Source organism: Natator depressus, chromosome 3 (assembly GCF_965152275.1).
Source record: "Natator depressus isolate rNatDep1 chromosome 3, rNatDep2.hap1, whole genome shotgun sequence".
NCBI classification, from domain to species: domain Eukaryota; kingdom Metazoa; phylum Chordata; order Testudines; family Cheloniidae; genus Natator; species Natator depressus.
The window spans coordinates 126,023,638-126,048,563 of record NC_134236.1 but is presented as its reverse complement, the minus strand read 5'-3'; the positions used below and the strand labels follow the sequence as shown (position 1 = coordinate 126,048,563).

The following is a 24,926-nucleotide window of genomic DNA, read 5'->3' as shown; positions in this document are numbered from 1 at the left end:
TCTTTGTGCTTGGTGATGGGTGCTGTCAGCCTATATATTATGGTCTGTGCTTCCTTTATTCCAGATAATTGATAAGAGCAAACGAGACCCCTCTGAAGAAATTGAGATTCTCTTGAGATATGGGCAGCATCCAAACATCATTACTCTGAAAGATGTGAGTAGTCTATGAGCACGTCTGCTTTAAACAATTCTCCTTTTAATATCAAGCTTACCTGCTCTGTAACTGAGAAACTCGCCTGTTTTAATGTTCAGACATTTTAATTTTAAAATGAGAGCTATTTGAATTCCAGAAAAAATGTTCATTGAAAAATTATTGGACACAAAAATGGCAAGATTATCAGATCATGCATTCAACAAATACTATTTGGCCAACTCTAGCTAAAAGCATACTTGAAATGACCCATAAGGCTAGATAGAATAGAAATTAATTTGATTTTAAAAGACTTTTCATAACCAAAATCTTTCAATCTTCTTTTTGAAGCAGATTGTCGAACACTAATAATGAGGGTTCTGTAGATAACTGGAACGGCTATTTCGTGGTCAGTAACTGTTGACATACAGCCTCAGGTACTTGTTTTATTGAGAGGAGGATTGTTAACTAGGCCAGTAGGGCTTCCCCTGTTTTTTCTTGAGTACCAGGAAGTCTTTAACTTACATGTGAGCAACCAGAAAAGACCAGAAGAAGAGACCTTATTTTAACATTTAATATGAAAGACAACATCACTAAGGCCTTGTCTATGCTACAGAACTTTAGCAAAGACTTCCCACCAGTGCTAACCCCTCACCTCAGCTACACCAAAGGCAGCACCTGCCAAAGCCATAGAGCCAAAATGATTTCTGGTGTTTTCATCCCCTTTCTCTGAGCAGCTTTAGTCAGAAATGTTGTAGAAATGTTGTAAGCTGCTGGAGTCTTGTCAACACTAGGAATCCAACTGCTGGCAGCCCTACTGGAAAATGTTCTTGCTTAAATCCTCTCGTATAGATGAGGCCTAACAGTGCTAGCTGTCTCACAAATGGCAATAAAGGAAAAAGAAGAAGCTTGCTTCAGGGTTGTGGTGTGCTCTTGTGTAGGAGACGACTGATTTTTTCACTCCCTTAAAGAAAACACACCTCTGTGAGCTCATTTGTGTTGGAGCTCCTGGAGTATTGTATTTACAAAGCTCAGAGCCCTTGATTCTAGTGGACGATGGAAAGCTGTAGAAAAGTGATCATGTGGGCTTCCAAAACTTCAAATAATAAAATATGACATTTTCTGGCTCCCAACTTCTTCTCCCATTCCAAGAATTGGGGAATGTTAAGGGACAAAGACACAGCCTATCGCAGGGGTTCTCAAACTGGGGGTCGGGACCCCTCAGGGGGTCGCAAGGTTATTACAGGTGGGGGTTGAGAGCTGTCAGCCTCCACCCCAAACCCTGCTTTGCCTCAAGCATTTATAATGGTGTTAAATATATAAAAATGTGTTTTTAATTTCTAAGGAGGGGTCATACACAGAAGCTTGCTATGTGAAAGGGGTCACCAGTACAAAAGTTTGAGAACCACCGGCCTAGTGCGTATCTATCCAAGAGTTACAGGAATTGGGAATGATCTAGTGTGAGATTCTAGGCACTCAGGGATTACAGTGATGAGCATGGTATAAGAACCTAAACAGAATACAATACAGCAGAATTCTATCCAAGCACAGAATGTTAATCCTTCTAGAATGCTGGCACTTTGCAGATGGGTATCCAACTGAATGTTAGGAGAATGTGTGTAGATATTGTTTGGGTTTTCCTGATACCTCTTCCACTCATTCCCCAAGAATTCAGTTCGACTCAAGTCTCGTCATTCAGTTCCTTTATTTGGCATACAGCAAAGCTACACTTAGTTAAACAGACTGAAGCGTAGGGGGGTGCATGTAGGGTGTACCACACGCCCAAAGTTACACAGCAAAACTTTACCTTATATACATTTTTAATAAAACAAGCATTCTTACCCAAACATTGCATCATATGTTTCATGGTAGGATTGGTTACTTTTCAGGAACCAATCCCTGTACAGTATGCTCTGTCCATGTAGAAACTGATCTTTACATTCCAGGTTTATCTTGTCCATTGTCCCTAGCATCCAGGTGCTCCTGCTTATCTTAGCCAGCACAAACATTTTGACTCCAGCATACTGCTTGTTAAACCCCTATTTACAACTTAACCTTCCATTCACCTTCCCAATGATGTCCACTAAGAAATGAGGCAAGTTAGGTATAACAAGCCAGGCCTACAGACATATCTGTATTTCATACTCACATTATAATTCCTAGTCAATTCATTTGGACAATAGTCTACCATTGCCAGCACTTAGAGTGTAGTAGTGTGTGTTGTGCATGTGTTTGTTTCAATAGACAGAAACACAGAGACGTTATCCATAGTCTGTACACACAGGAACATAGGAATTGCCATACTGGATCAGACTTATCTTCATCTGGTCCAGTATCCTGTCTCCAACAGTGGTCAGCAGCAGATGTTTTAGAGGAAAGTTCAAGAAACCCCTAGGCATATGTGGTCCCCATTAAGGTCTCATCCTAATCCCTAATAGTTAGAAATTGCCTTAAAACTGGCAGCATGAAGCTTTGTATCTCCTCCAAAAAGGTTTAGCATTGATTATTATAACACTGGATATTCTTGTTGTCCATAAAAATGTCCAGTCTAGCAAAGGGGTATGAAATTAAAATTGCTGTATTGCAGTTTGGACAAAAAGCTGATGCAAACAACTTATTCACCAGAACAGCAAAGCACATGCTATATGGTGTCACGGAAAGTAAGTCCTGACTAATCATAATGCAGTTTGTTTGGCTACTTATGAGGCAAAAGGGAAATATTGATATTTTAAATGGCAAGTGCTACCCTGTAGAACTGGAAGAGAGCAGACAATTGTGAGGAAATTTGGGCTAATGCCAGAAGAGATTTCAGGCTGCGTGGTGGTGCTGCTTCTACAGCTTGGTTTGTTAATATTTTGCAGACTTGATAGCAAATTATGAAAACTGGGTTTCTGTGCAGTTTAAAGTAGGATGAATAGTTGCTTTAGAGATAAGAAGAAAGTACAGTAACTCCTCGCTTAACATTGTAGTTATGTTCTTGAAAAATGCAACTTTAAGCGAAACAGTGTTAAGCGAATCCAATTTCCCCATAAGAATGAGTGTAAATAGAGGGAATTAGGTTCCAGGGAAAAAATTTTCCCAGACAAAAGACATTATATACATTTTAAACAAACAATGTAATACAGGTATAAGTTTTAAACAAAACAATTTAATACGGTACACAGTAATGATGATTGTGAAGCTTGGTTGAGGTGGTGGAGTCTGAGGGTGAAAGAGGGTGGATCATCAGGCTGCTCCTCTTGCTCCTCCTAAGTGCCAGGAGGTGCTCAACCCCCAGCTGTGCCCCCGGCCCACCCCCACTCCACCCTTTCCCCCCAAAGCCCAGGCCCTGCCCCTGCTCCACCCCCGCCCTGCTTCTTCCCACCCTGCTCCACCCCCTCCCCCCCGAGTCCTCATTCCTCCCCCGCTAAAACTTCTTGCACACTGCAAAACCGCTGATCATGGCGGGTGGGAGGTACGGGAAGGGAGGAGGAGGCACTGGGGGAGGGAGGGAGGAGGCTGCGCGCCACATCCTCGCTCCTCCCACCTCCCTGCCAGAGCCTCCTGAACGCCGCAAAACAGATGATTGTTGCAGGCTGGAGGCATGGGGAGGCGTTCATCTATGGGGCCTGTCGGCAGGAGGTGCTGGCACGGGTGGAGGGGAGCAGATAGGGGGCTGCTGGTCTGCTCTGGTTCCAAGCTCCCACATGCTAGATCCAACGGGCTGCTCTTCCAGAGAATCCCGCAAATAGTGGACAAAGTACTATACTAGTGGGCTGTGGCCAAACAATGTTATAAGTGAGCACTGTGCAACTTTAAATGAGTATGTTCTCTAATAGATCAGCGACATAATAACGTTAACCAGGACGATGTTAAGTGAAGAGTTACTGTAACGATTAACCCCTTTTGTAAAAAGTTCACTTTTATGTTGTTGTTAAATACAAGGAGTATAAAATTCACTTCTGTATTAGCTCTGTTTTCTTCTTGTGGCATCTTGCAATTACATGGCAAGATATTGCAGAGTGATCACTACTTGCTAGACTAACTGATTCATGATGTATGATTGCTTCCTCTGCTCTATTAGGTGTATGATGATGGGAAGTATGTGTACCTGGTGATGGAGCTAATGCGAGGAGGAGAGCTCTTAGATCGAATCCTTCGACAGAAGTGTTTCTCAGAACGAGAGGCTAGTGCTGTCCTTTGCACCATTACCAAGACTGTGGACTATCTGCATTCCCAAGGAGTAAGTATGATTACCTCTGTTCTCCATGTCAACCTTAGTAAAAACTGACTCTTAGAAAAGTAGCTTTGATGTTGCTTCTCAGGAAATAAATATTAAATACAGGGGGTTGCCCAAAATGAACATTCAAAGGTGCAAAGAAATTTGGAAAGGGTTAATTGTTTTAATATTTAATAATTACATTTAAAAATGAGTGTCCAGTTTGAAATGGGATCAAAGCCACTCGTGCCATTCTCCAGGCCAAATACCTTATATTTATGCAATGCCAAAGATTCTCATTTTCAAATCTATATGGGCGTTATTTATTCATATCACAATCATCATTGTAGTATCCAAGCACCATGTGAGCAAATATGAACTCTTCAATAAAATATCGAAATCCTAGCCCTCGGACATTCACATCAGCATATAGGTGCATAAACAAATTCCCATTTTTTAAGCTTATATGCTGATTTGAACATCTGATAGGGCAGGGTTTTGACAGCCTATTAATAGCACAACTTTTGAAATTCAAGCTCCCTATATATCGCAATTTGAAGTACTTTCCTTTCCCATTTGTCTGGGGCATGCAACATTTTGGATGGGCCTGTAAAGTACCTTTTCCATTATCATCGTGACCAGGATGAGTTCATTTTATACCAAGGCTAATACATTTTCATGACAGTTTTGCATGGCTGGTATAGTTTATATCATTTATTTGCCCACCACTGAAATTCAGCCACTTCTAGTGACATACACACTGCACAAAGGATTTTTAGGAAGGGAAATGAAGGAAAATGAAAATGTCTCCCTTCAGTTGAGAGCCACTCATGTTAAGAGCAGCCAGAGAAAGAGCCTCACACTCAAATGAGTCCACACTTTCCGCCTTTGGCAGTCTTCTCTCTTTTTTAATTGAAGGATTAAAACATTCAGATTCAAAGAGCTTCCTATACTTTTAGAGGGATGTATTTTATTTGTATAGTAATCCCTTCTGCTAACCCACAAAAGAGATGCCTTTCCACTGGAACATCTGCCTCCCTCTTGTATATCAGCAGAGGATGCAATTTGTATTCTTATTTCTGATTTTAACAGAAGTGCAATTCTGCATGCGTGCCATCAATTCACTCATTTTTAAAACAAAAAAAAGTGACATTCTTCAAAGGCCCACTCTTTCAAGACAGGAACTGTTTTGCCCCCCCCCACACACACACACACACACTCTCCCCACCATCAGGAAAAACGTATAATGAAGGTAACCAAGCCTGCAAGCTGTGTAATCATGCCCATGTTATTTATTTTTGATTTGTTTCCCATTAAGGTTGTGCATCGAGATCTGAAGCCCAGTAACATTCTCTACATGGATGAGTCAGGAAACCCAGATTCCATCAGGATCTGTGACTTCGGATTTGCCAAACAGCTGAGAGCAGAGAATGGACTGCTCATGACACCTTGCTACACAGCCAACTTCGTAGCTCCTGAGGTAGTGTGTTTCACAAACTGTGGATACAGAATTTTATAACAAAAAGCATGTCTCTGTCCCTATCCTTCCTTTCTCTCACTGCCTTTAAAAAAGGAACAAAGCAGGAGTTAGAACAGAGACAAGTTTCATGTGCCCTGTTACCAGCTGTCCCTAGTCCTAGAATTCCTTGTGGTTGGTTAGTTTTCACCATGTGCCTACTGACTGTATCCATGTCTGGTTGGGACTTACTTAGCAGACATGCCAAACCCACGAAAAAAATGCAGAAATTGGGCTCTTTTTTTTTTTTTTGGCTTAACTGGCGTGTGCGTTGCTTGTTGGCTAGCTTTTGGCTTGTAGCTTGTTGCTTCTTTCTTTTTTTTTTTTTTTTTGATCGGCTCCAGGCAAGCAGGAGCAAAGCGGGGGTGGGTGCACAGTGGGCCCACCACAGTCCCAGACTGCACCCCGGGAGGGGATTTAGTCACATAGAGTGTTAGGGTTTTTAGGGATTGGCTTTTTTTGGCTTTGTTTTGAAATGGGATTAGCTTGATTTTTCACTTATTGTGAAAGTCGGGGTGCTTATTTACCGCGTGAAAGTTGGCAACTGTTACTTAGGTGTCACTTTGGCTGATTACTCCAGGCTAGGTATCTCTTTTTCCCAAGTTGCTTCACCTACGAGGTCAGAAGGTTGTTTCCCCTTCAATGTACCTCATCCAAACAAAGTTAGTCTCAGAATGATTACACTGAAACCAAGATTAATTAAGAATCAAGAGAGAAAAAGTTTTGGAATGAAATCCTGGCCCCACTGAAGTCAATGGAAGTTTTGCTAATGGCTTCATTGGTTCCACAATTTCAGGAGCTTAAACAAAAGAGCCTGCAAAACATCTCTGACCTCGAACTCCTCAAATGGTAACCAAGCCAGATAGAATCTGTGGCTATAGTGAAGATGAAAAAGGCACTACAGGTTTAGTGAATGCTCCTCACCTAAGCTTAGCCCATCCTCCTCTTACTCTTTGTGTGGCAGCATGTCTGAATTCCTTCTTGGCATCACATCTCTGGATTCATTTCCCATCTGGGATACTTTCTGATACCATTATTCATGATGGATAGTACCTCACCCCATGAGCAGTCCCACTGAAGTCAATGGGACTACTCATAGAGTAACATGCTGTTTAGTGTGAGGAAGGGGATCCGAATCTGGCCCTCTGTGTTTTCTCTTCTTTCTATCTGTGATACTTGTATGGCCTCCGTCACTGTAGTATCTGAGCACCTCCCAGTTTTTAATGTCTGGTGTCCTTACAACACCGCTGTGAGAGTGAGAAGTGCTATTATCCTCAGCACTTACAGATGGGGAACTGAGGCAGAGAGAGGCCAAGTGACTTAAACAAGGTAACAGAAACTGGATCCAGGTTAGCACTAACCCAAGCAAGTGCTCTTCCTTTTTATTGCCCCTAATCTTGTGGTAACCGTGCTCATGGCTTTGGTTCCTTACCTGTTTGGACTATTTAGGCTGCCCACTATGGTTCAGCACTTGAAACTCATATCTGTCCTTCTATGAAGCATTAACAAGTTTATCTCCTCGATGATTGTAAGTTATTTGTTCCAATCAGGTTTCTCTAGCTTATTCAAGCCCCTGAATATACAACTCTAATTGTTTGTCTACCTCTGCTGGTTACTACCCAATAACAGAACACAAAATTATTACATATCACAAAATTATGTATCATTCCACTATCAAATACCATTTTTCCCTCAGACAGCATGCAATCCTCAACCTCCATTGCCCCCTAATTTCCTTACCCTCCTGCCCAAAAAAGTAGCAACTTGGTATCTGTCTTTAACTATGAAGTAAGTAATTGGCTCATCTTCCTGCAGACAATACTTTTAGGAAGGTTTTTTAAAATTTGGGTCATATACCCCGAATTCTCAAAAAGTGACTTTTGTTTAATTGACGCCATCTCATCATCAGATGATGTGGGTCATTGTGTTAGACACAAAGTCATGTTCCATGACACATGCGACCGCCGTGATCAATATATAAAAATGCAGATATTTTATTAACTCTTCCATTGTCAAGTTACATTCCAGTCAGTTATTTTGTTGCTGCTGGTCTGGTTATCCATTCTGGAAAGTGGAAATAGCTCTTTAAAATATATCAGAATGAAATGAAAAAATGTACTGTGGTACCATGACAGTTTAATTTTTAAGATGAAAATTGACCACATATGAGATACTAAATATTGTCATTTTCTGGAAGATGTAACATTCCTACAGTATCTGTTTTCTCTTTTCATTATGGAATATCTTTTGTACACTGTCCTTAATCAGAAACACTGCCAGAGCAACACACTGTCAGATTAGACTTTAGTGAGCTGAATTCAGATCAGAAATCATACTCCTAACCATTCTCAATGAGCCAGGCAAGTCCTACTAATGCAGGAAACATTAGAGATCAATTGAAACATTGCCATAACTGACAGTTCGCATGAAAGCCTTAAGTGCTGCTCCTATGACATAATGCTGCCCGTCAGCTCAGATTTGTCTTTTACTGTCTCAGTTCAACCCCCACGGAAACCATTTCCTCCCATATGCATGTGAAATTAAATAGGAAGTTAGGAAGGAGTTTGAGCATATGATACAAGAGGATAGCAGAGGTGTAATGGCAGGTCTGCATATATAAATCTTTATTTTGTACAGCATTTAATTTTTGGTAATAGATGCTAATGGGGCTATTGCAGGATAAAATATCATAGATGGTAAAAGATGCCTAAGAGGAAGAACCAGCATGCCACCTAGTGGGAGCAGTGCTCTCTGTAAAGAATATATAGCATGGTTCAGTCAGGAAAAAAACAAACCACAAGCACCATGACAGAGTACAAGGGGATCATTTTGGGTAAAATAAGGAGCCTTCGTTCTTCAAAATTCAACCAAACTCTGGACAGAATCTTTTTGGGCATGCAAAAATGTAAGCATTTTTTTTATTCTTATTTTTCCGTTGTTGTATGCTTCCTAGTTCCCACTACAACCAGAAACCAAAATGCTAAAGTACTAGAGAGAGCCTATTTTCACAATATTTCAGCCCACTAATGCAAAATCTAAAAGTTAGATGATTTTGGATACAAATCTGGGTGGTTGTTAGAAATCAGTGGAGCCATCTGAAGTTTGCCCATCCTACAAATGACCTACAGTATGTTGACCTAAGAACCATATATATGTACATTGAAAACACTTTCTGTCCCTTAGGAAATCTTGGCTCTTAAATACATGACAGGTTCTCTGACTTCCAGGGGGACAGGATAACACATCTTCTCTTGTAAAGCCCATTTAACAAAAATACTTTTATGGAAGTTGTGAAAAAGAACTGGTATCTGATTTTAGTGCAGATGCTTATCGTTATTTATGTTAGTTGTGCCCAGAAGCCACATTGTGCTAGTCACTGTACAACCATAGGCATGGTCTGCGCTTGACCTTTTTTCCAAAAATGTCCCACACTGCTCCCATCTGTTGAGTTTCACCAGTGGGAGCTGGAGCATCGACAAGGTGCTGGTGGCTGCTGGTACTTAAATCACTGCGTTATTGTAGACCTGGAGATGATGTTTAAACCATCAGCGGTGCCTGGTAGCTCTGACAAGCCCTCCCACCATTGTTACCACCAGTGGCAGCGACAATAGGGAATTTTTGGCAAACAGTCTTTTCTGAGTAATTGCACGCCTACTTTTTCCAGATTCCCTACAGCATAAGCTTGCACAAGGGTAGATTTTGCACCAAAAAGTGTGCAGATTTTCTGCCGAAACACCAGGTCTTTGGCCTCCAACGTGGATACATTATTGGAGGTACTTTGGAACCTCTCCATTTTATTTCATGCAGCTGTAAAAATCAGTAACATGGACTATTAAAGCTATTTTGGAAGCTAAAACACACCCCAACTCCTGTTCTTATTTTACTAGCTGTTAAAATTGTCATGATGCAGTAGCCAGCCAGCACAGTGAATACTGAACACAGATATACTGTACTTTTAAGCTTTTTAGAATTTTTTGTCTACTCTATTTGCCCCCAAGTCATGACTGTCTTGTGTAAGGTAGCTTTTTCCAAGGTAGCAGATGCACACTCAGCACATCTGTCAGATGGAGAGATTGTTTTGCCTTGTCATTGGTATTCACTAAAGTTTACCTAGGCAGGATTTTCTGAAACCACTTTTGTCATCGATTCCAAGGACAGAAGGGACTATTATGATCATCCAAACTTACTTCTTGTCGAACCCAGACCATAACCCCACCCCTTGCAAAAAAAAAAAAAAAAAAAAATACCTAGAGCAGATCTTTTAGAAAAACCTTCCATCTTGATTTTAAAATGATCAGTGTTGGAGAATCCCCCACAACCCTTCAATGAAGTGAGATCACCAATCAGTGCTAGAGCTTCAGGACAGAAAAAAAATGTTTCAGAATGTTCCTTCCTTTTGTAGTGTTTTGCAGGGAGGTCACTGTATCTAGTGATCCCAGCATATGGGAAAAACTGATCTTCTATAACAACTGCAATCTCAAAATGTAAGCAGAATACTGACTCACTTTTAAAGCAGTAGGGAAGCAAATTCAAAAGTTAGTTATTCTTTCCCTCCTGAGGGTAAGAATGCTCTACGGTCCTTCTCAGAACATCAGGAATCCCCTATTTTTCCCCCACCCTGAGAGATTTACACCATTGTAAATCCACTGACTTGAATGGCATAACTCCTGATTTACACCACTGCAGATGACATCTGACTCAGGCCCCTTGTGCTGCGCTAGCTGTCCATGCGGCCAACAGGACTGAACATAGCTCCCACTCTGGTTCTACACCAGTATTAAGTAGGTTGGGCAGATCTCTTCAAAGCACCTTAGAGCTTGTCTACATGAGGAAAAATAGTCAAGTTTGGCTTTGTTAATGTAACCCCGACAGACCACAGTCATCGGTGGACGGGATCAAACCTGGGTCCTCTGGAGCTTAGTGCATGAGCCTCTACAGCATGAGGCAAAAGCCATATGGCTGTTAGCTAAGACTGTAGAGCAGACTCATCAGACGTATTGGAGCACAAGCTTTCGTGGGTGCATGCATCTGACAAAGTGGGTCTTCACCCACGAAAGCTTATGCTCCAATACATCTGTTAGTCTACAAGGTGCCACAGGACTCTTTGCCACTTTAACAAATATGTTATACACTGTAGCAGAAAGGGTTTTACACCTTTAAAAATGCATTCGCTGGTTAGAATGTATATGCACAAAGGAGAGAATAGTTGCTTGTATTCATTGCCTTTAAACTCCATCTTCCCCTCCCTTCCCCCCTCCCCACCCAGCGTCGCAGCCCCTCTGACTTATTTGGCTTCTTTAGAGTTGTGTGTCTAGGACCAGCTAAATAGATTCTTATTATCTTCAACTAAATGGTAAATGTATCCCCCTTCCATCCTATAGTTGCCCACACAAACAATTACTGACTGTTTTGCAGCCCTCGGCAACTCCCTATTCCACCTGTAGACTAGAGCAAGCTCTGCAAAATGTTAACAAATCACTGCCATAACATCCACATTTTCCTGCAATTCAAAAGTTCAGAAATCAGGAGCATGAATTAACCTTGTCGCTTTTGATTTCCTTATGTAGGTCCTGAAACGACAAGGTTATGACGCAGCCTGTGACGTCTGGAGTTTAGGGATCCTGTTGTACACCATGCTGGCAGGGTAAGTGTGAGATTTCTGGTGCAGGTAGTTCAAAAGTGATTAAAGACATAAACAAGTCATGAATAAATACAAATACAATTTATTCTGAGAGATTAAGCTAATTGCAGCAGACAAAATAAAAAGCCTGGCACTTTCAGAACTGAAAAGTCTGGCACTTTTAGGCTAAGTGTCTAAATCAGTTCTATGTCCCATAGACTCTCAATGAGACTTAAGCTACTAAATGCATACATCGCTTAGGATAAAATTTCCAAAAGTGCTTAAGTGTATAATATAGGAATAGTCTATTAAAGAGCCAGATCCCGTTCACCTTATTCATATGAGGAGTTTCATTAATTTCAATTTTAAGGTGTGTTCTATTCAGGTTCCTGTACTGTGCTCATCACTGTGGTATCTGAACACCTATGAAAAGGAGAAAAGTTGTGTTTTCAGGTGCAATTTGAAAGATAGATGGAGGCTCCAAGATGCAGACAGAATAGGAATTTTGCTTCTGATGGCAAGAGTTACAAAGGAAAAGGCTCTCCTACCAGCAATAAGATTGTAGAAAGGGACAAACTAGCAAAAGGAGTGGGTGCTGGGGGAGCTGGGAACTAGAAAGGGAAAGGAGGTATAGATGTGGTGGCTAAAGTTAAAGACAGACATAAGATGGCTCAGAGGAAGAAAGTAGATTGAAAGGAGTAGAAAGGGCTGAGAATGAAGAGTTGGTTTGAATCTGAAAGTCAGTGTGAAAGTCATAGAACACAAACCAGAAACAAAAATTGTCAAACTCCTTGCAAACTAAAAATGTCAAGTTTCATACAGCTCTAGTAGAGGAATGGCTGGCTGGCTGGCCACAGCAGAGAGTACATGCACATTTGTCATATCTAATCATTGGTTGAATCTTTGCAATGTCCTTTAAAACACATAGACCAGATACTTGCTAGTTCAGCAGTGGAGAAGAACTTTAATTCCCTCCTCAGATTGTATGGAAAACACATACTCTGAGTCCATCTCTGTCACTCACATTTTGCCTCATCCATTACAAAAAAGATGCCAGCACTTCCAATACTAGCTATTTAGTGGTGATCAGAATTGTTCAGAAACTGTGTTAGATATGTTAGACACTTCAGGAATAAAGTGCAGAGCCTGTCTGGCCTGCGCTGCAAATCAAGTCAGTTTCTGCTCTGAACTAAAGCAATGTCTTACAATTCCTTACTTCACTGTGGTCTCTGAAAAAGGCAGTCTCTGTTTAGCTAATACCACAGATTTACAGCGTATATGGCAAGAGGAGATAAGGACTTTAAAGACTGACACATTATCTGAGATCAGTTTATCTTACCAGTTAGATTAATTAACTGGATTTTTAAAAATGTAATCCTTAAAAGAAAATCTGAATTCCCATCAGACAAACCTCCTATGGCCCTGCCATTGGGCCAAGAGCTTGCCCTCGGAGCTGGGGAGGAGCAATAGCATGCAGTCCCCCCACCTGAAAAACCCTGTCCCAGGAGCCTTTGTTATAGTTTTGAGCCTGAGTTTGTTGGGCACGCAGGAGATTCTCCTTCATAAATTGTCCCACCTGTTCAAGATTTGTGCATTTGTAGGACCTGCTGTAACATGGTTTGAGACCATGACTACTGCTCTTCCCTGGCATCTTTTAAGGAGGTCCAGGATTCCTCAAGGCTGTTAGCCATATAAAAGTTCAAAAGGTGAGAAGCCTGTTGAGATCTAGAGCACCTCTTCTACTCCAAAGAGGAGATAACTGAGGGGTGGGGAGACAGGCTTTTCCATAACCCTATCACAGGTGATTTGTTTCCACAATCTTTATTATGACAACTAAAGAAGACCTGAAAGGTGGGCTTTTGAATGTTTTTTTTAAAAAAGGTGCTTGTTTTCCTGCTTTCTTCGTCTCAGACATATCAGAGCTTTTACATCCTGCCTCTTATGTCATAATTCCACTACTTTGCCAATCACCCTGGCTCTAAGGTAGACTACACCTGAATTTTTAAGGTTAAAAAAAAAGGGGGGTGGGGAGAAAAATAACATACGCTTTAAAAAAAAAATCAGAAAGAAACCAGAGGGAAACAAAAGTGCATTTCTTTTTTCTTTGCAGGACAATTTCAAGGGGATTATACAGCATTTGTCCTTGAGAAACTCTCACCATAGCTGAATAAAAATTAAGGGCTTGTTTCTGCAGTCTTTACTTAGATTAAATGCCTAATGATTTTAGTGGGAGCTAGGGCTGCAGAATCAGGCCCTAAAATTGTACACCTAAAAATCTGCAGTACATAAAGATACATCTTTTTACAGTAAACGTGATGTTTGTTTCACAGATTCACCCCTTTTGCAAATGGACCAGATGACACCCCAGAAGAGATACTGGCCAGGATTGGCAGCGGGAAGTATGCACTTGCAGGAGGAAACTGGGATTCAGTGTCCGATGCTGCCAAGGTCAGCAGATGAATCATGTTTTTATCCTGCTTTCCAAAAAGGGGTCATTCTCCAAGACTAAGGTTCTTTTAAGCAAGAGTAGGTGAAAGCAGCAGCTGTATTAGTTCCATCAACTCTATTTTAATGAGAACTATGTCAAAATGGTTCTGGGTGACTTATGAATTTGTGTCGCCTATTTCAGGAATGTAAGACATAATGCAGCATCATAACGCAAATAAGTGAAATTTAATATCTAAGTCCAACAAAAAATCCTTTTCAATTTGGTTGAACTTTTCAAAATATAGAGGGCAGCCCAAAACTGCAAATGTCCGGCTTAACTGTGGATCACTGTGTGACCCCCGGAGGTAAACCCTTTAAAAGGCAACCCATAAATAAATATTTTAACATGCACTTAGGTATGTTTGTTGTTATGGTTTTGTATCATTACTAATACTTTTCATTCAAGTATCTCAGTTGACTTTACAGACATTAATTTCTCTCTCACAGTCTTGTGAGGAAGGTAAATATCCTTGTACCAATTTTACAGATGAGAAAAGTGCAGCACAAATTGATTATGCCAAAATTTTCAGAAATGGCCACTTATTTTGGGTACCCAAATCTGTGATACCTTGGGCCTGGTTTTCAGAGGTGCTGAGCACCCACAGCTCCACTTGACTTCATCTGAAGTAGTGGGCACTCAGCCCCCAGCCCTTTTAAGAATCAGGCCCAAGGTGTGTCTCAAATGGGCACCCATACCTCCAAGTATTGGTCACTTCTATACATTTTGACCAAAGTGACTTGCCCAAAGTCACAAAAGAAGTCTGTGGAAGAGCTGGGATTAGGACAAAACTCTCCTAAATTCTAACCACAAGACCATCTTCATTTCTCTTGTATTCTTTAGAGTTTAAGGCCAGAAGGGACCATTAGATCATCTAATCTGACCTCCTGTATATTACTGGCCATAGAATTTCACCTAGTTACCTCTCTATTGAACCAAATAACTTGTGCTTGACTGAAGCTTATCCTTCTAGCCTTGATTTGAACATGTTAAGAGATGGAGAATCCACCACTTCCCTTGGTAGTTTGTTCCAATGGTTAATCACCCTTAAATTGTTAAAAACGTGTGCCTTATTTCCAATTTGAATTTTTCTGGTTTATGTTTCTCGTCATTGGTGGTCCTTATGCCTTTCTCCACTAAATTGAAGAGCCTTTTAGTACCTAGTATTTTCTCTCCATGGAGGTACTTACTGTGACAAAGTTCCTCCTCTGCCTTGGTGGGTCCTGTGCTTATTGGTGGATTTGTTCACTTCAGAGGTTCACAGCAGCCCTCAGTTTGGCCACTTTTGCTAGTGACTCAAACCTGCCGTTCACTCAGCTAACCTCATCACTGGCCAGCATAGGGAAATGGAAGGAGAACAATCCCTGCAGTCTCTGCTGATCCACCTAGTGGGTTGGGGGACGGGCCAGGGACCTTCCCCTCTGGTGGAACCCACAGTCCAGGACCACTGCTCTTGTATCCAATAAGGGGTTGGGGGAAACCCAGGTCCACCCCCTACTTCAGGTTCCAGCCCAGGGCCCTGTGGATTGCAGCTGTCTACAGTGTTTCTTGTAACAGCTGCGTGACAGCTACAACTCCCTGGCTACTTCCCCACAGCCTCCTCCCAACACCTTCTTTATCCTCACCACAGGACCTTCTTCCTGATGCCAGATAGCGTGTGTACTCCTCAGTCCTCCAGCAGCACGCCCTCTCGCTCTTAACTCCTTGCACACCCCTCACTGACTGAAGTGAGGTCCTTTTTCAACCAGATGGCCTGATTAGCCTGCCTGTCTTAATTGGCTCCAGGTGTCCTAATTAGCCTGCCTGCCTTAATTGGTTCCAGCAAGTTCCTGATTGTTCTGGAACCACCCCTGTTACCTTACCCAGGGAAAAAGGACCTGCTTAATCTGGAGCTAATATATCTGCCTTCTGTTACTCTCCTGTAGCCATCTGGCCTGATCCTGTCACATATCCTGCCCCCCTCTGCTCAACACCACGGGGTTGGGCAACTTCAGACATCAGGCAGTGTACCCGAGACAAGCCATCTGCATTGCCATGGTGGCTTCCAGCCCGGTATTGTATGATTAATTGAAAAGGTTGTAGGGACAGGAACCATCTGGTCACCCTTGCATTCTTCTCTTTATTTCGCTGCACCCACTGGAGGGGTGCATGGTTGGTCACAAGGGTAAACCGTCGTCCCAGCAAGTAATAACATAGTGTTTCCATGGCCCATTTCACAGCAAGGCACTCTCTCTCAACCACGGCATACTTCTGCTCTCTTGGGAGGAGTTTCCTGCTGAGGTAGAGGATCCGGTGTTCTTCGTCTCCGACCATCTGCGATAGGACATCTCCCAATCCTACTTCAGATGCATCTGTCTGTAAAATGAATTCTTTGTTGAAGTCTGGGGCTATAAGCACAGGGTTACTGCAGAGGGCTGTCCGTAGATCCGTGAACGCTTTCTCTGCGGTATCTGTCCACTTCACCATGTCTGGACCCCGGGCTTTTATCAGGTCGGTCAGGGGACTTGCTCTGGTGGCAAAATGGGGAATAAATCACCGGTAGTACCCCACCACACCCAGGAATGCCCGGACTTGCTTTTTCCGATTCGGCCAGGGACAATTTTGGATAGCCTCCAGTTTGTTTAGTTGGGGCTTGACCATGCCTCTTCCTACAATGTAGCCAAGGTATTTAGCCTCGGCTAGCCCTGTAGAACACTTGGCTGGGTTGGCTGTGAGGCCGGCCGATCTTAGCGTGTCCAGTACCGCTTCCACCTTTTCCAAGTGGGTCTCCCAGTCAGGGGTGTGAATAATCACATCATCCAGGTATGCAGCTGCATACCTGGTATGGACAAGCTCCTGCGGCCCCCTAAGACACTGGAAGGTGGCAGGTGCCCCATGCAGTCCAAAAGGAAGAACAGTATATTGAAACAGACCCTCTGGTGTAGAGAATGCCGTCTTTTCTTTCGCATCTTTGGCAAGGGGAATCTGCCAGTATCCCTTTGTTAAATCAAGGGTGGTCAAAATCAGGCATTGCCCAAGCGGTCAACTAACTCATCAATGCAGGGTATGGGGTATGCATCAAAACCTAGTGGTGCCATCAGGTTTGGGCACCAACACAATCGGGCTCGACCATTGACTGTGGGACTCTTCAATGACTCCCAGTTCCAACATCCTTTTTACCTCTGCCTTGATCTCCTCCCTTTTTGCCGCTGGGACCCGGTAGGGGCTTAAAGTTACCTTTGCCCCAGGATCTGTGATAATGTGGTGATATGCTTTGGTGGTCTGGCCTGGTTTGGTTGAAAACACGTCCTGGTACCAGTTGATCATCTCAGTTACCTCCTTCTTCTGGTTCGGTATCAGATCAGGGGATATCCTGATCTGTTCATGTAGGTTATTTCCCTGGATCAGGGCCTCTTGGGCCACTACACATGCCTCTCGCTGTTGCCAGGGTTTCAAGAGGTTAATGTGATAAATCTGTTCTTGTTTCCGGCTGCCGCACCTTGTAGGTTACTTCCCCCACGGGTTCAACCACCTCATAGGGCCTCTGTCATTGGGCCAAAAGCTTGCTTTCTGCCATGGGTACCAACACCATCATGCGATGCCCTGGTTGGAACTGTTGGACTTCTGCCTGGTGATTGTAATGGGTTCGCTGGGTCTCCTGCACCTTTTCCAAATGTTCCCATACAATGGGGTGACCTGGGCTATCCAGTCTCGCATCTGCAATACATGTTCAGTTATATTTCTCCCCTCATTGGGTTCCTCTTCCCAGATCTCTTTGGCGCTATCTAGTATGCCACAGGGGTGGCACCCGTATAATAACTCAAAGGGGGAAATTCAGTTGAGGCCTGAGGTACCTCCCGGATGGCAAACATAAGGTAAGATATTAGGGTGTTCCAATTCTTCCCATCCCAACTTACCACCTTCCTTATCGTAGCCTTAAGGGTTCGGTTAAACCTTTCTACCAGCCCATCGGTCTGCAGACGATAGACTGAAGTTCTCAGGGTATGTATATGGAGCAAGGTATAGAGGTCCTTCATTAGCTTCGACATAAACGGGGTTCCTTGGTCTGTTAATATCTCCTTTGGTAGCCCCACTCGGGCAAAGATCCCCACCAACTCTTTGGCTATCATCTTAGAGGCCGTGTTTCGCAGGGGGACAGCTTCTGGGTAGCTAGTAGCATAGTCCAAAACAAGAAGTATATATTCGTAGCCCTGAGCCGTCTTCTCCAGGGATCCCACTAGGTCCACGGCTATTCGCTCGAAAGGGACCTCTGTGATGGGAAGGGGTACTAAAGGTGCCTTCATGTGAGGATGGGGACTTTGCAGCTGACACTCTGGGCAGGACGCACCATACCTTTGCACTTCTTCATGAAGTCCGGGCCAGAAGAACCATCGTAGGACCCATGCCAGGGTCTTCTCTACCCCCAAATGCCCCCCAAAAAAGATGCCTATGGGCACGACTTAATACAGCGTTCTGGTGTTTTTGAGGTACTAGGATCTGCTGTACCTTCTGCCCCTGTACTGGTGCAACCCGGTACAAGAGATCCTTCTTCATTATGAAGTAGGGTCCTGGTCCCTGGGTTTTCCATTCCACGGGGACCGTATCTATTTCAGTCACCTCCTTCCTAACGTTGTTGTACCTTGGGTCTTCAGCCTGGTCCCGTCCAAAATTTTCTCTCCCGGGGCTAATCTGCCCGAGATCTAGGGGACCAGTCTCTGTCACCTCGACTGGTTCAGAGGCATTAGGGTGCGGGTCAGACTCTGGTGCTTCTCCCTCGTGGGCGGCCTCCTTTTCAGCTGCTCAGGTCCACCTACCTACAAGAGCAACCCTCTGGCTTTGGGTCAGTATTCGGGTTCCCAAGGCCTTAGCTGCCCTTCTTTCATCTTTCTACCTTACCTGGGAGTGGAGAACAAATCTGGGGATATTTCAGAGAAGATTCATGGTTGACAGTCTACTGTGGATGTCTCACTAACTTCAGGGTTTCCCCCTTTCTCCAATCCCCCTACTGGCAGTAAGTCTCCAAACCCTGGAAAATCCCTCCCTATGAGCACCAGGTATGGGAGTTTAGGGACTACACCTGCTGCTACCTCAGTAGTGTTCCCCTGGATTTCAATTTTTACCAGGATGGTGGGGAAATAACTAACTGTCCCATGGATGCATGTCACCCCTGTGCGCTTTGCTTGCAGCAGCTGACTACACTTCACAAGCTTCCCTGAAATAAGCATGATAGCACTCTCCGAATCAACCAGTGCCATGGTTTCTGCCCCATTTAGTTTTACTAGTCTGGTGTACATATGCGGGGTTAGTGCAACCCCCACCAGATGGATTAGGGAGCATGGGTCTGCCCAGTTCCCCAGGTTACACTGCATAGGCTTCTCGGCATTGGGACACTGTGAAGCTGTGTGTCCCCACTCCCCGCAGGCGTAACATCCGTATGGGGCCCTAGGCATTCCCTGGTCTCTCTGTTTGGGCAGTCTAATGACACTATCCTCTTCCCCCTCAGTGCTCCGTCTCTTTGTGGCCGCCGATGGGCCTTCAGCCTCTCTCTTTTTCCACCTGGGCCCTCCTAGGGGCCCAGTCACCCGAGCTGTGGGGCTTGGTGCTGCTAGTTTAACCCAGGGTGCCTCTTCCTTAAGTGGTCAGGTCAGTTCCCTTGCCATCCTTCGCCTCTCTACCAGTGCGACAACCTCGTCATAGGTGGAGGGTTCATTCTGGCTTACCCAGGCATGAAAGTCTGGTGGGAGTCCCCTCATATATTGGTCGATGACCAGAACCTCTAGTATCTCTTCCGGACTCCGGGACTCAGTTTGAAACCACTTTTGTGTGAGATGGATGAGTCATATAATTGGGACCGCGGGGTTTTGTTTTCCTGGTACCTCCACTCATGATATTGCTGGGCCCGCACTGCGGTCTTGACCGCAGATCTGGCCAGGATCTCTGCTTTTAGCTGAGGGTAGTCTGCTGCATCTTCTTCAGGCAGATTATAGTCGGCCTTCTGGGCCTCCCCACACAGGAATGGGGCAAGGATTCCAGACCACTGATCTCAGGGCCAAGCCTCCCACAGGGCTGTCCTCTCAAATGCCAGGAGGTACGCCTCTATGTCATCCTCCCATGTCATTTTCTGCAGCCAATTGCTGGCCTGTATGATGTGTGTCCCATCCTGGCCAAGATTCAGCTCTGTAAGGGCCTTTACCTGGTTTACCAGTTCCCACAACATAGCCCCATCTTGAGCAGCCTGGTCTATTAACAAGCGATTGGTCTCCTGCTGCAGCCTCACTGTCTCCTGTTGGACGGCTGCTGGACACGAGTAGCCGTGGCTTGTATCAGTGCCCGCATTACGTCATCCGCTGTGGTGAAAAAATAAACCCTCGCCTTTTTAAAAAAGAAAACAAAAACAAACAAAAAAAACAACACACCCTCTTTCTTCCTCTGCACTGTGCACGCCAAATCCCACCCCGGACACCAGTTGTGACAAAGTTCCTCCTCTGCCTTGGTGGGTCCTGTGCTTATTGGTGGATTTGCTCGCCTCAGAGGTTCACAGCAGCCCTCAGTTTGGCCACTTTTGCTAGTGGCTCAAACCTGCCGTTCACTCTGCTAACCTCATCCCTAGCCAGCATAGGGAAATGGAAGGAGAACAGTCCCCGCAGTCTCTGCTGATCCACCTAGTGGGTCAGGGGACAGGCCAGGGACCTTCCCTCCCCCCGCAATGTTCCACTCTCTTTTGTTTACCCCCTTTCTCCCTCCCCCACAGTTGGCAGTCTTTGGAGGAAACTCTCTCCAGGCCACCACCCACAGGCCTGTGTTTGGATCTTGTTCCTCCACTTCTTTTGCAGTGGGGGTGGGGAGGAGAAAGAGATCTGGCTGGAACAAGGACCAGTCTCTCAGGCAGCCCTTGAGAATCAGCTCTAAGGACTCAGTCCCACAGAGTCTATTGCCCCCTCAAGGGGTTTACCTTCTACCCCTCTTCCTGGTGCATATTGTTTACCATCAGTCAGGACAGCTATGAGATCAGTATGTCTTGCAGTTATCTCCTCCTTGGCTGGATTTCTTGTCACCAGCCATCCCTGGGCAGAGCAACTTCTTCCTGTTTCCCACCTTTAAGCTCCTCCCCCTCCAGGCAGAGCAAGCCTTGTAGGCATGGAACGGGCCCAGAGGAACTAGTTAGCCTCCTGCACACCAGGGTGAGCATGTCCCCTCACACTGCACTCTCCATCATTCACCAATGTGTGTGTCATCTGTTAATTTGATCAGTAGTGATTTTATATTTAATGCTAGATCATTGAAGGAAATGTTGAATAGTTCCAGACCTTGAACCAGTATCTGCAGAACCCCACTAGAAATACTCCCGTTTCAATGGCTCCCCATTGACAACTTTGAGTTGTCAGATAGTTCTTGATCCACTTAACTCAGGTCTGAAGAAGAGCTCTGTGTAAGCTCGAAAGCTTGTCTCTCTCACCAACAGAAGTTGGTTCAATCAAAGATATTAACTCGCTTGCCTTGTCTCTCTCTAGTATCCTGGGACCAACACAGCTACAACAACAGTGCATACAAACCTTATTGTAACAATTAGTTGGGACCAAACAGGTTAAACTGAACTCAAATTAATAATTAAACTAGAGGCTTTTTAATTAAAAAAATGTTTTTCGTGCTTGTCAGCAATGTGGGAATCATATAACTCAGTATAACAAAAGTGGCTGGGTGTAGTTCGTGAACATTCTCAAGCTGGTGACTTATGGTAACATTTTCAGAAGTGCCTCAGTGACCAAGGAATCTAACTTCCCCTTTCAAAAATGACTTAGGAGTCTTTAATATCCCAGTTTTCCTGTAGGAAACTATATTTTCCCCTAATTTCTTTGTTTGTTGATTTTGGTTAGTTTTGTTTTCTCATTGTTAGAGAAGTAACTAGTTCATCTCATCTGTGCAGGCCAATTGTCAAATGATGTTTTAATAGGATGTCCAAGTTTCATATTAATGTGTTCAGATGGGCTCTTAGGTGCTTAAATGTCAGTATGAAATTTGGTTTTACTTCTGAAAGTTACAAGGGACTATAAAGGCTTGGATGCACTGCACTATTTAAATACTGCTGATGAAGCTACCATGAGTAAGGGGAAAATCTAAGTAAAAATATTTCCAATCAGACTCTGAAAACCTCAATTTCTGGTTTTTACATTTCTCCCCCCACCCCCTTTTCCTTCTCCTTCAACCACAGGATATTGTGTCCAAGATGCTTCATGTAGATCCTCATCAGCGCCTAACAGCAGTCCAAGTGCTAAGACACCCATGGATAGTGAACAGGGAATATCTATCTCAAAATCAACTCAGCAGACAGGATGTTCACCTGGTGAAGGTACACAGCACCTTTTTTCTGAGAACTGTAACTTCCTGAGTAACAGTGAAAAGATAGGATTTGCATTAGCAACTTGGAGATACAGGAAATTAGGGGGTTATTTTCAAATGAGCCCAAGATAAATATAGTATTACATTAAATGTAAAGCTTTTACACACATCATCATCTACTAGTTGTTATAACTTCCTTCTGCGTTGTAATGAACTAGCTCAAGTGTGTGTGTGTGTACACACGGGTACCAGTACCCCTTGTGGGGTGGAATTGGAACCACTCTGCCAGGGCCTATACGACTAACAGCTACTGGAGTCTCTCCTTTCGGTTGGTGGTAGGAACTAGGAAAGGGAGGGGAGTAATGAAAGAACTTATTTTAAGCCAAGAATTTCTCTTATTTTACAGGGTGCAATGGCAGCCACATACTTTGCTTTAAACAGAACACCTCAGGCACCAAGACTGGAGCCTGTATTGTCCTCCAATCTGGCTCAGAGGAGGGGCATGAAAAGACTTACCTCAACAAGGTTATAGCAGACCCCAAAAATGCCTCACTGAAACCCACAGTTTGTTATTCAAGAGGTTCATCTTTATTACTCAGTTAACAGAACTTTGGACAACTTGCACATGAAGTCACCAGAATCAGCAGAAGTCCAGCATAAAGGCAAAGTTATCCTTTACTGTTTAATATTTTACATTCAGGCCAGAATCCTGAATCAGCAACTTCTCCAAGATGTGCCAATTGCCCTATTTCCTTATTGATTTAAAGTCAAATAAAATAGATTTCCTCCCAACCCCAACTACTATCTTCGAATCCTTAAGATGTGCCGAGATCACTTTTTTAAAGTACTTTTCACAGTGAAAGCAAGCAGTTCGGTTTAAAAGTTTTCAACTATGCCAGCGTCTGCATCATGGTGAATTGGCTCAACCAGTCAGCAGTATACATCTACTGATTATCAACTGCACTGAAGCCCGTCTCAAAGGAATTGAAGGTTGGGGAGACATGGTGCCAAATACCAGACTTAGAAAAAATGCTGTACAAAGTGAAGAAGAAAGAGCTGTCGCTGATGAACACTTCTTCTGATTCTGAGAAATCTTGTGAACTCTCCCACTCTCATCTGATGTTGAATAAGGTATGGAACAGTGACAGCCCCTTTAAGAGCAGATGTCACGAGCCCTAATATATCAAGGTTTGACAGAGAACTCTGGGAACTGCAGTCTCCAAAAGGGATTGTTAGGTCTTATGTGAATGAGGAGGTCAGATGTCTGGCCAAGACTATATGAGTAGGAGCCTGTGGCTCAGAGAGGAGGTATTCCCTAGGTTTGACTTCTCCATAGTAGCTGGCTTGACAAAACAAGCTGAGGATGGCTGGTGGAACAGATCCAGGAAAAGACCTGGGACAGACAGCACACAGAAAGACCCCAAGAAGGGTTATTGACAGAAGGAAGTCACTTGGACAAGATCGTGGAGGGGGGTGTTAAAGTCAGTTGAAACTCACAGTTAGGGTGGCCAGACTTGATCTTCCAGGAAGGGTGGCAGGAAGTTCCCCTTTTTGTAACTGTGCCAACCAGACTAGTGGATTGTTGAGCCCAGGAGGGGCTAAATGGGCTGTCATTCTTGTTCCCCCAGGCCTTTTCCTGGGTCTATTCCACCAACCCTCCTCAGTTTGTTTGCACAGGCCTACTACTCCGGAGAGATCAACCCTATCTCCATCAACTTCCTGCCCCCTCCACTGCCTTCCTTATATAGTCTTGGCTTGTCACCTGACACACACTCCCACAGACGCGTGACACTCAACAGTTCCTCCCTGGGAAATATACTCTCCAGGTTCCCTGCTTTTAAAGGGCCAAACCTTCTATTATGCCTGGGCTCACAGTACTTTCCCCTAAAGGAGCCACCTGAGTCTTATAAGGTATTTAAATAATAATATTATTAATAATAATAAAGGATACTGTCCTATTGAAATAGGAATCAACCATACTCTGCTATCTGGGTTTTCCAGGTGTGGGAAAAGAACTTCACCAGAAAAGTCTTAGGATAGCAAAAGATGATTTGTTTTACTGATTTCAAAAGAAAATGGGCAAGGTTTGTAATGCTGGACTTAAGACTTTTTTTATTCCCTTTCTTATCCATGTTGGCTCTTGATGGTCACAAGTTGGCCAGGGTTATTATTTGTAGTGCTTTTCTTAATTTGTTTTTCAAGTGAATTTCATCACCTCACAGGCTTTGCAGAAGCAGACAATATACTATGTTGGCTTTTATTTTCTGTTGCAAAAGGTTAAAAGAAAAAAAAAATGTGAACATGGAGGTTTGTATCCTAGAAGTGGTGTTTATTATGCTGTGCCTCTCGATACCCAACTGGAATCAGCAGATTCAGACTCTTCGCAGCAGTATGTCCAGGGGAACAAGGAGTTGCATTAACTACAGCAATGCACTTTCTAGGATTACATTTTCCAGTGTTGCTCTGAATTGTTTGTATTAGTCGATTTTAAAATTTATAATTAATCTTAATAATTTAAACCAATATTTAATGTTCTGTTTTATGTGCTGTGCACACGGGACTGCATCAAAGCAGCCTTCCTTTAAACTGTATTTTTTTTTTTTTTTTAAGAATAAAACAATGCTGTGAAACATCACAAGGTGAATGAATTGGCTCAAATTT

The 24,926-nt window shown here is 43.6% G+C and overlaps 1 protein-coding gene across 6 annotated transcripts in view; it reads left to right on the top strand.

The window, feature by feature from the left end:
• Positions 1-24,156, top strand: part of RPS6KA2 (ribosomal protein S6 kinase A2) — a 484,946-nt gene extending 460,790 nt beyond the window's left edge. For 2 of the 6 annotated variants that reach the window (XM_074948755.1, XM_074948754.1), the window contains 7 exons: positions 65-154; positions 4,194-4,352; positions 5,647-5,808; positions 11,412-11,488; positions 13,795-13,912; positions 22,138-22,275; positions 22,672-24,156. In XM_074948755.1, coding sequence (XP_074804856.1) covers positions 65-154; positions 4,194-4,352; positions 5,647-5,808; positions 11,412-11,488; positions 13,795-13,912; positions 22,138-22,275; positions 22,672-22,797 — 870 coding nt within the window. In that variant the 3' untranslated portion in view covers positions 22,798-24,156. The remainder of the gene's footprint in view (positions 1-64; positions 155-4,193; positions 4,353-5,646; positions 5,809-11,411; positions 11,489-13,794; positions 13,913-22,137; positions 22,276-22,671) is intronic. The other 4 variants (XM_074948757.1, XM_074948758.1, XM_074948756.1 and 1 more) reach the window with 3 other exon arrangements.
• The last annotated feature ends 770 nt before the right edge of the window (positions 24,157-24,926 follow it).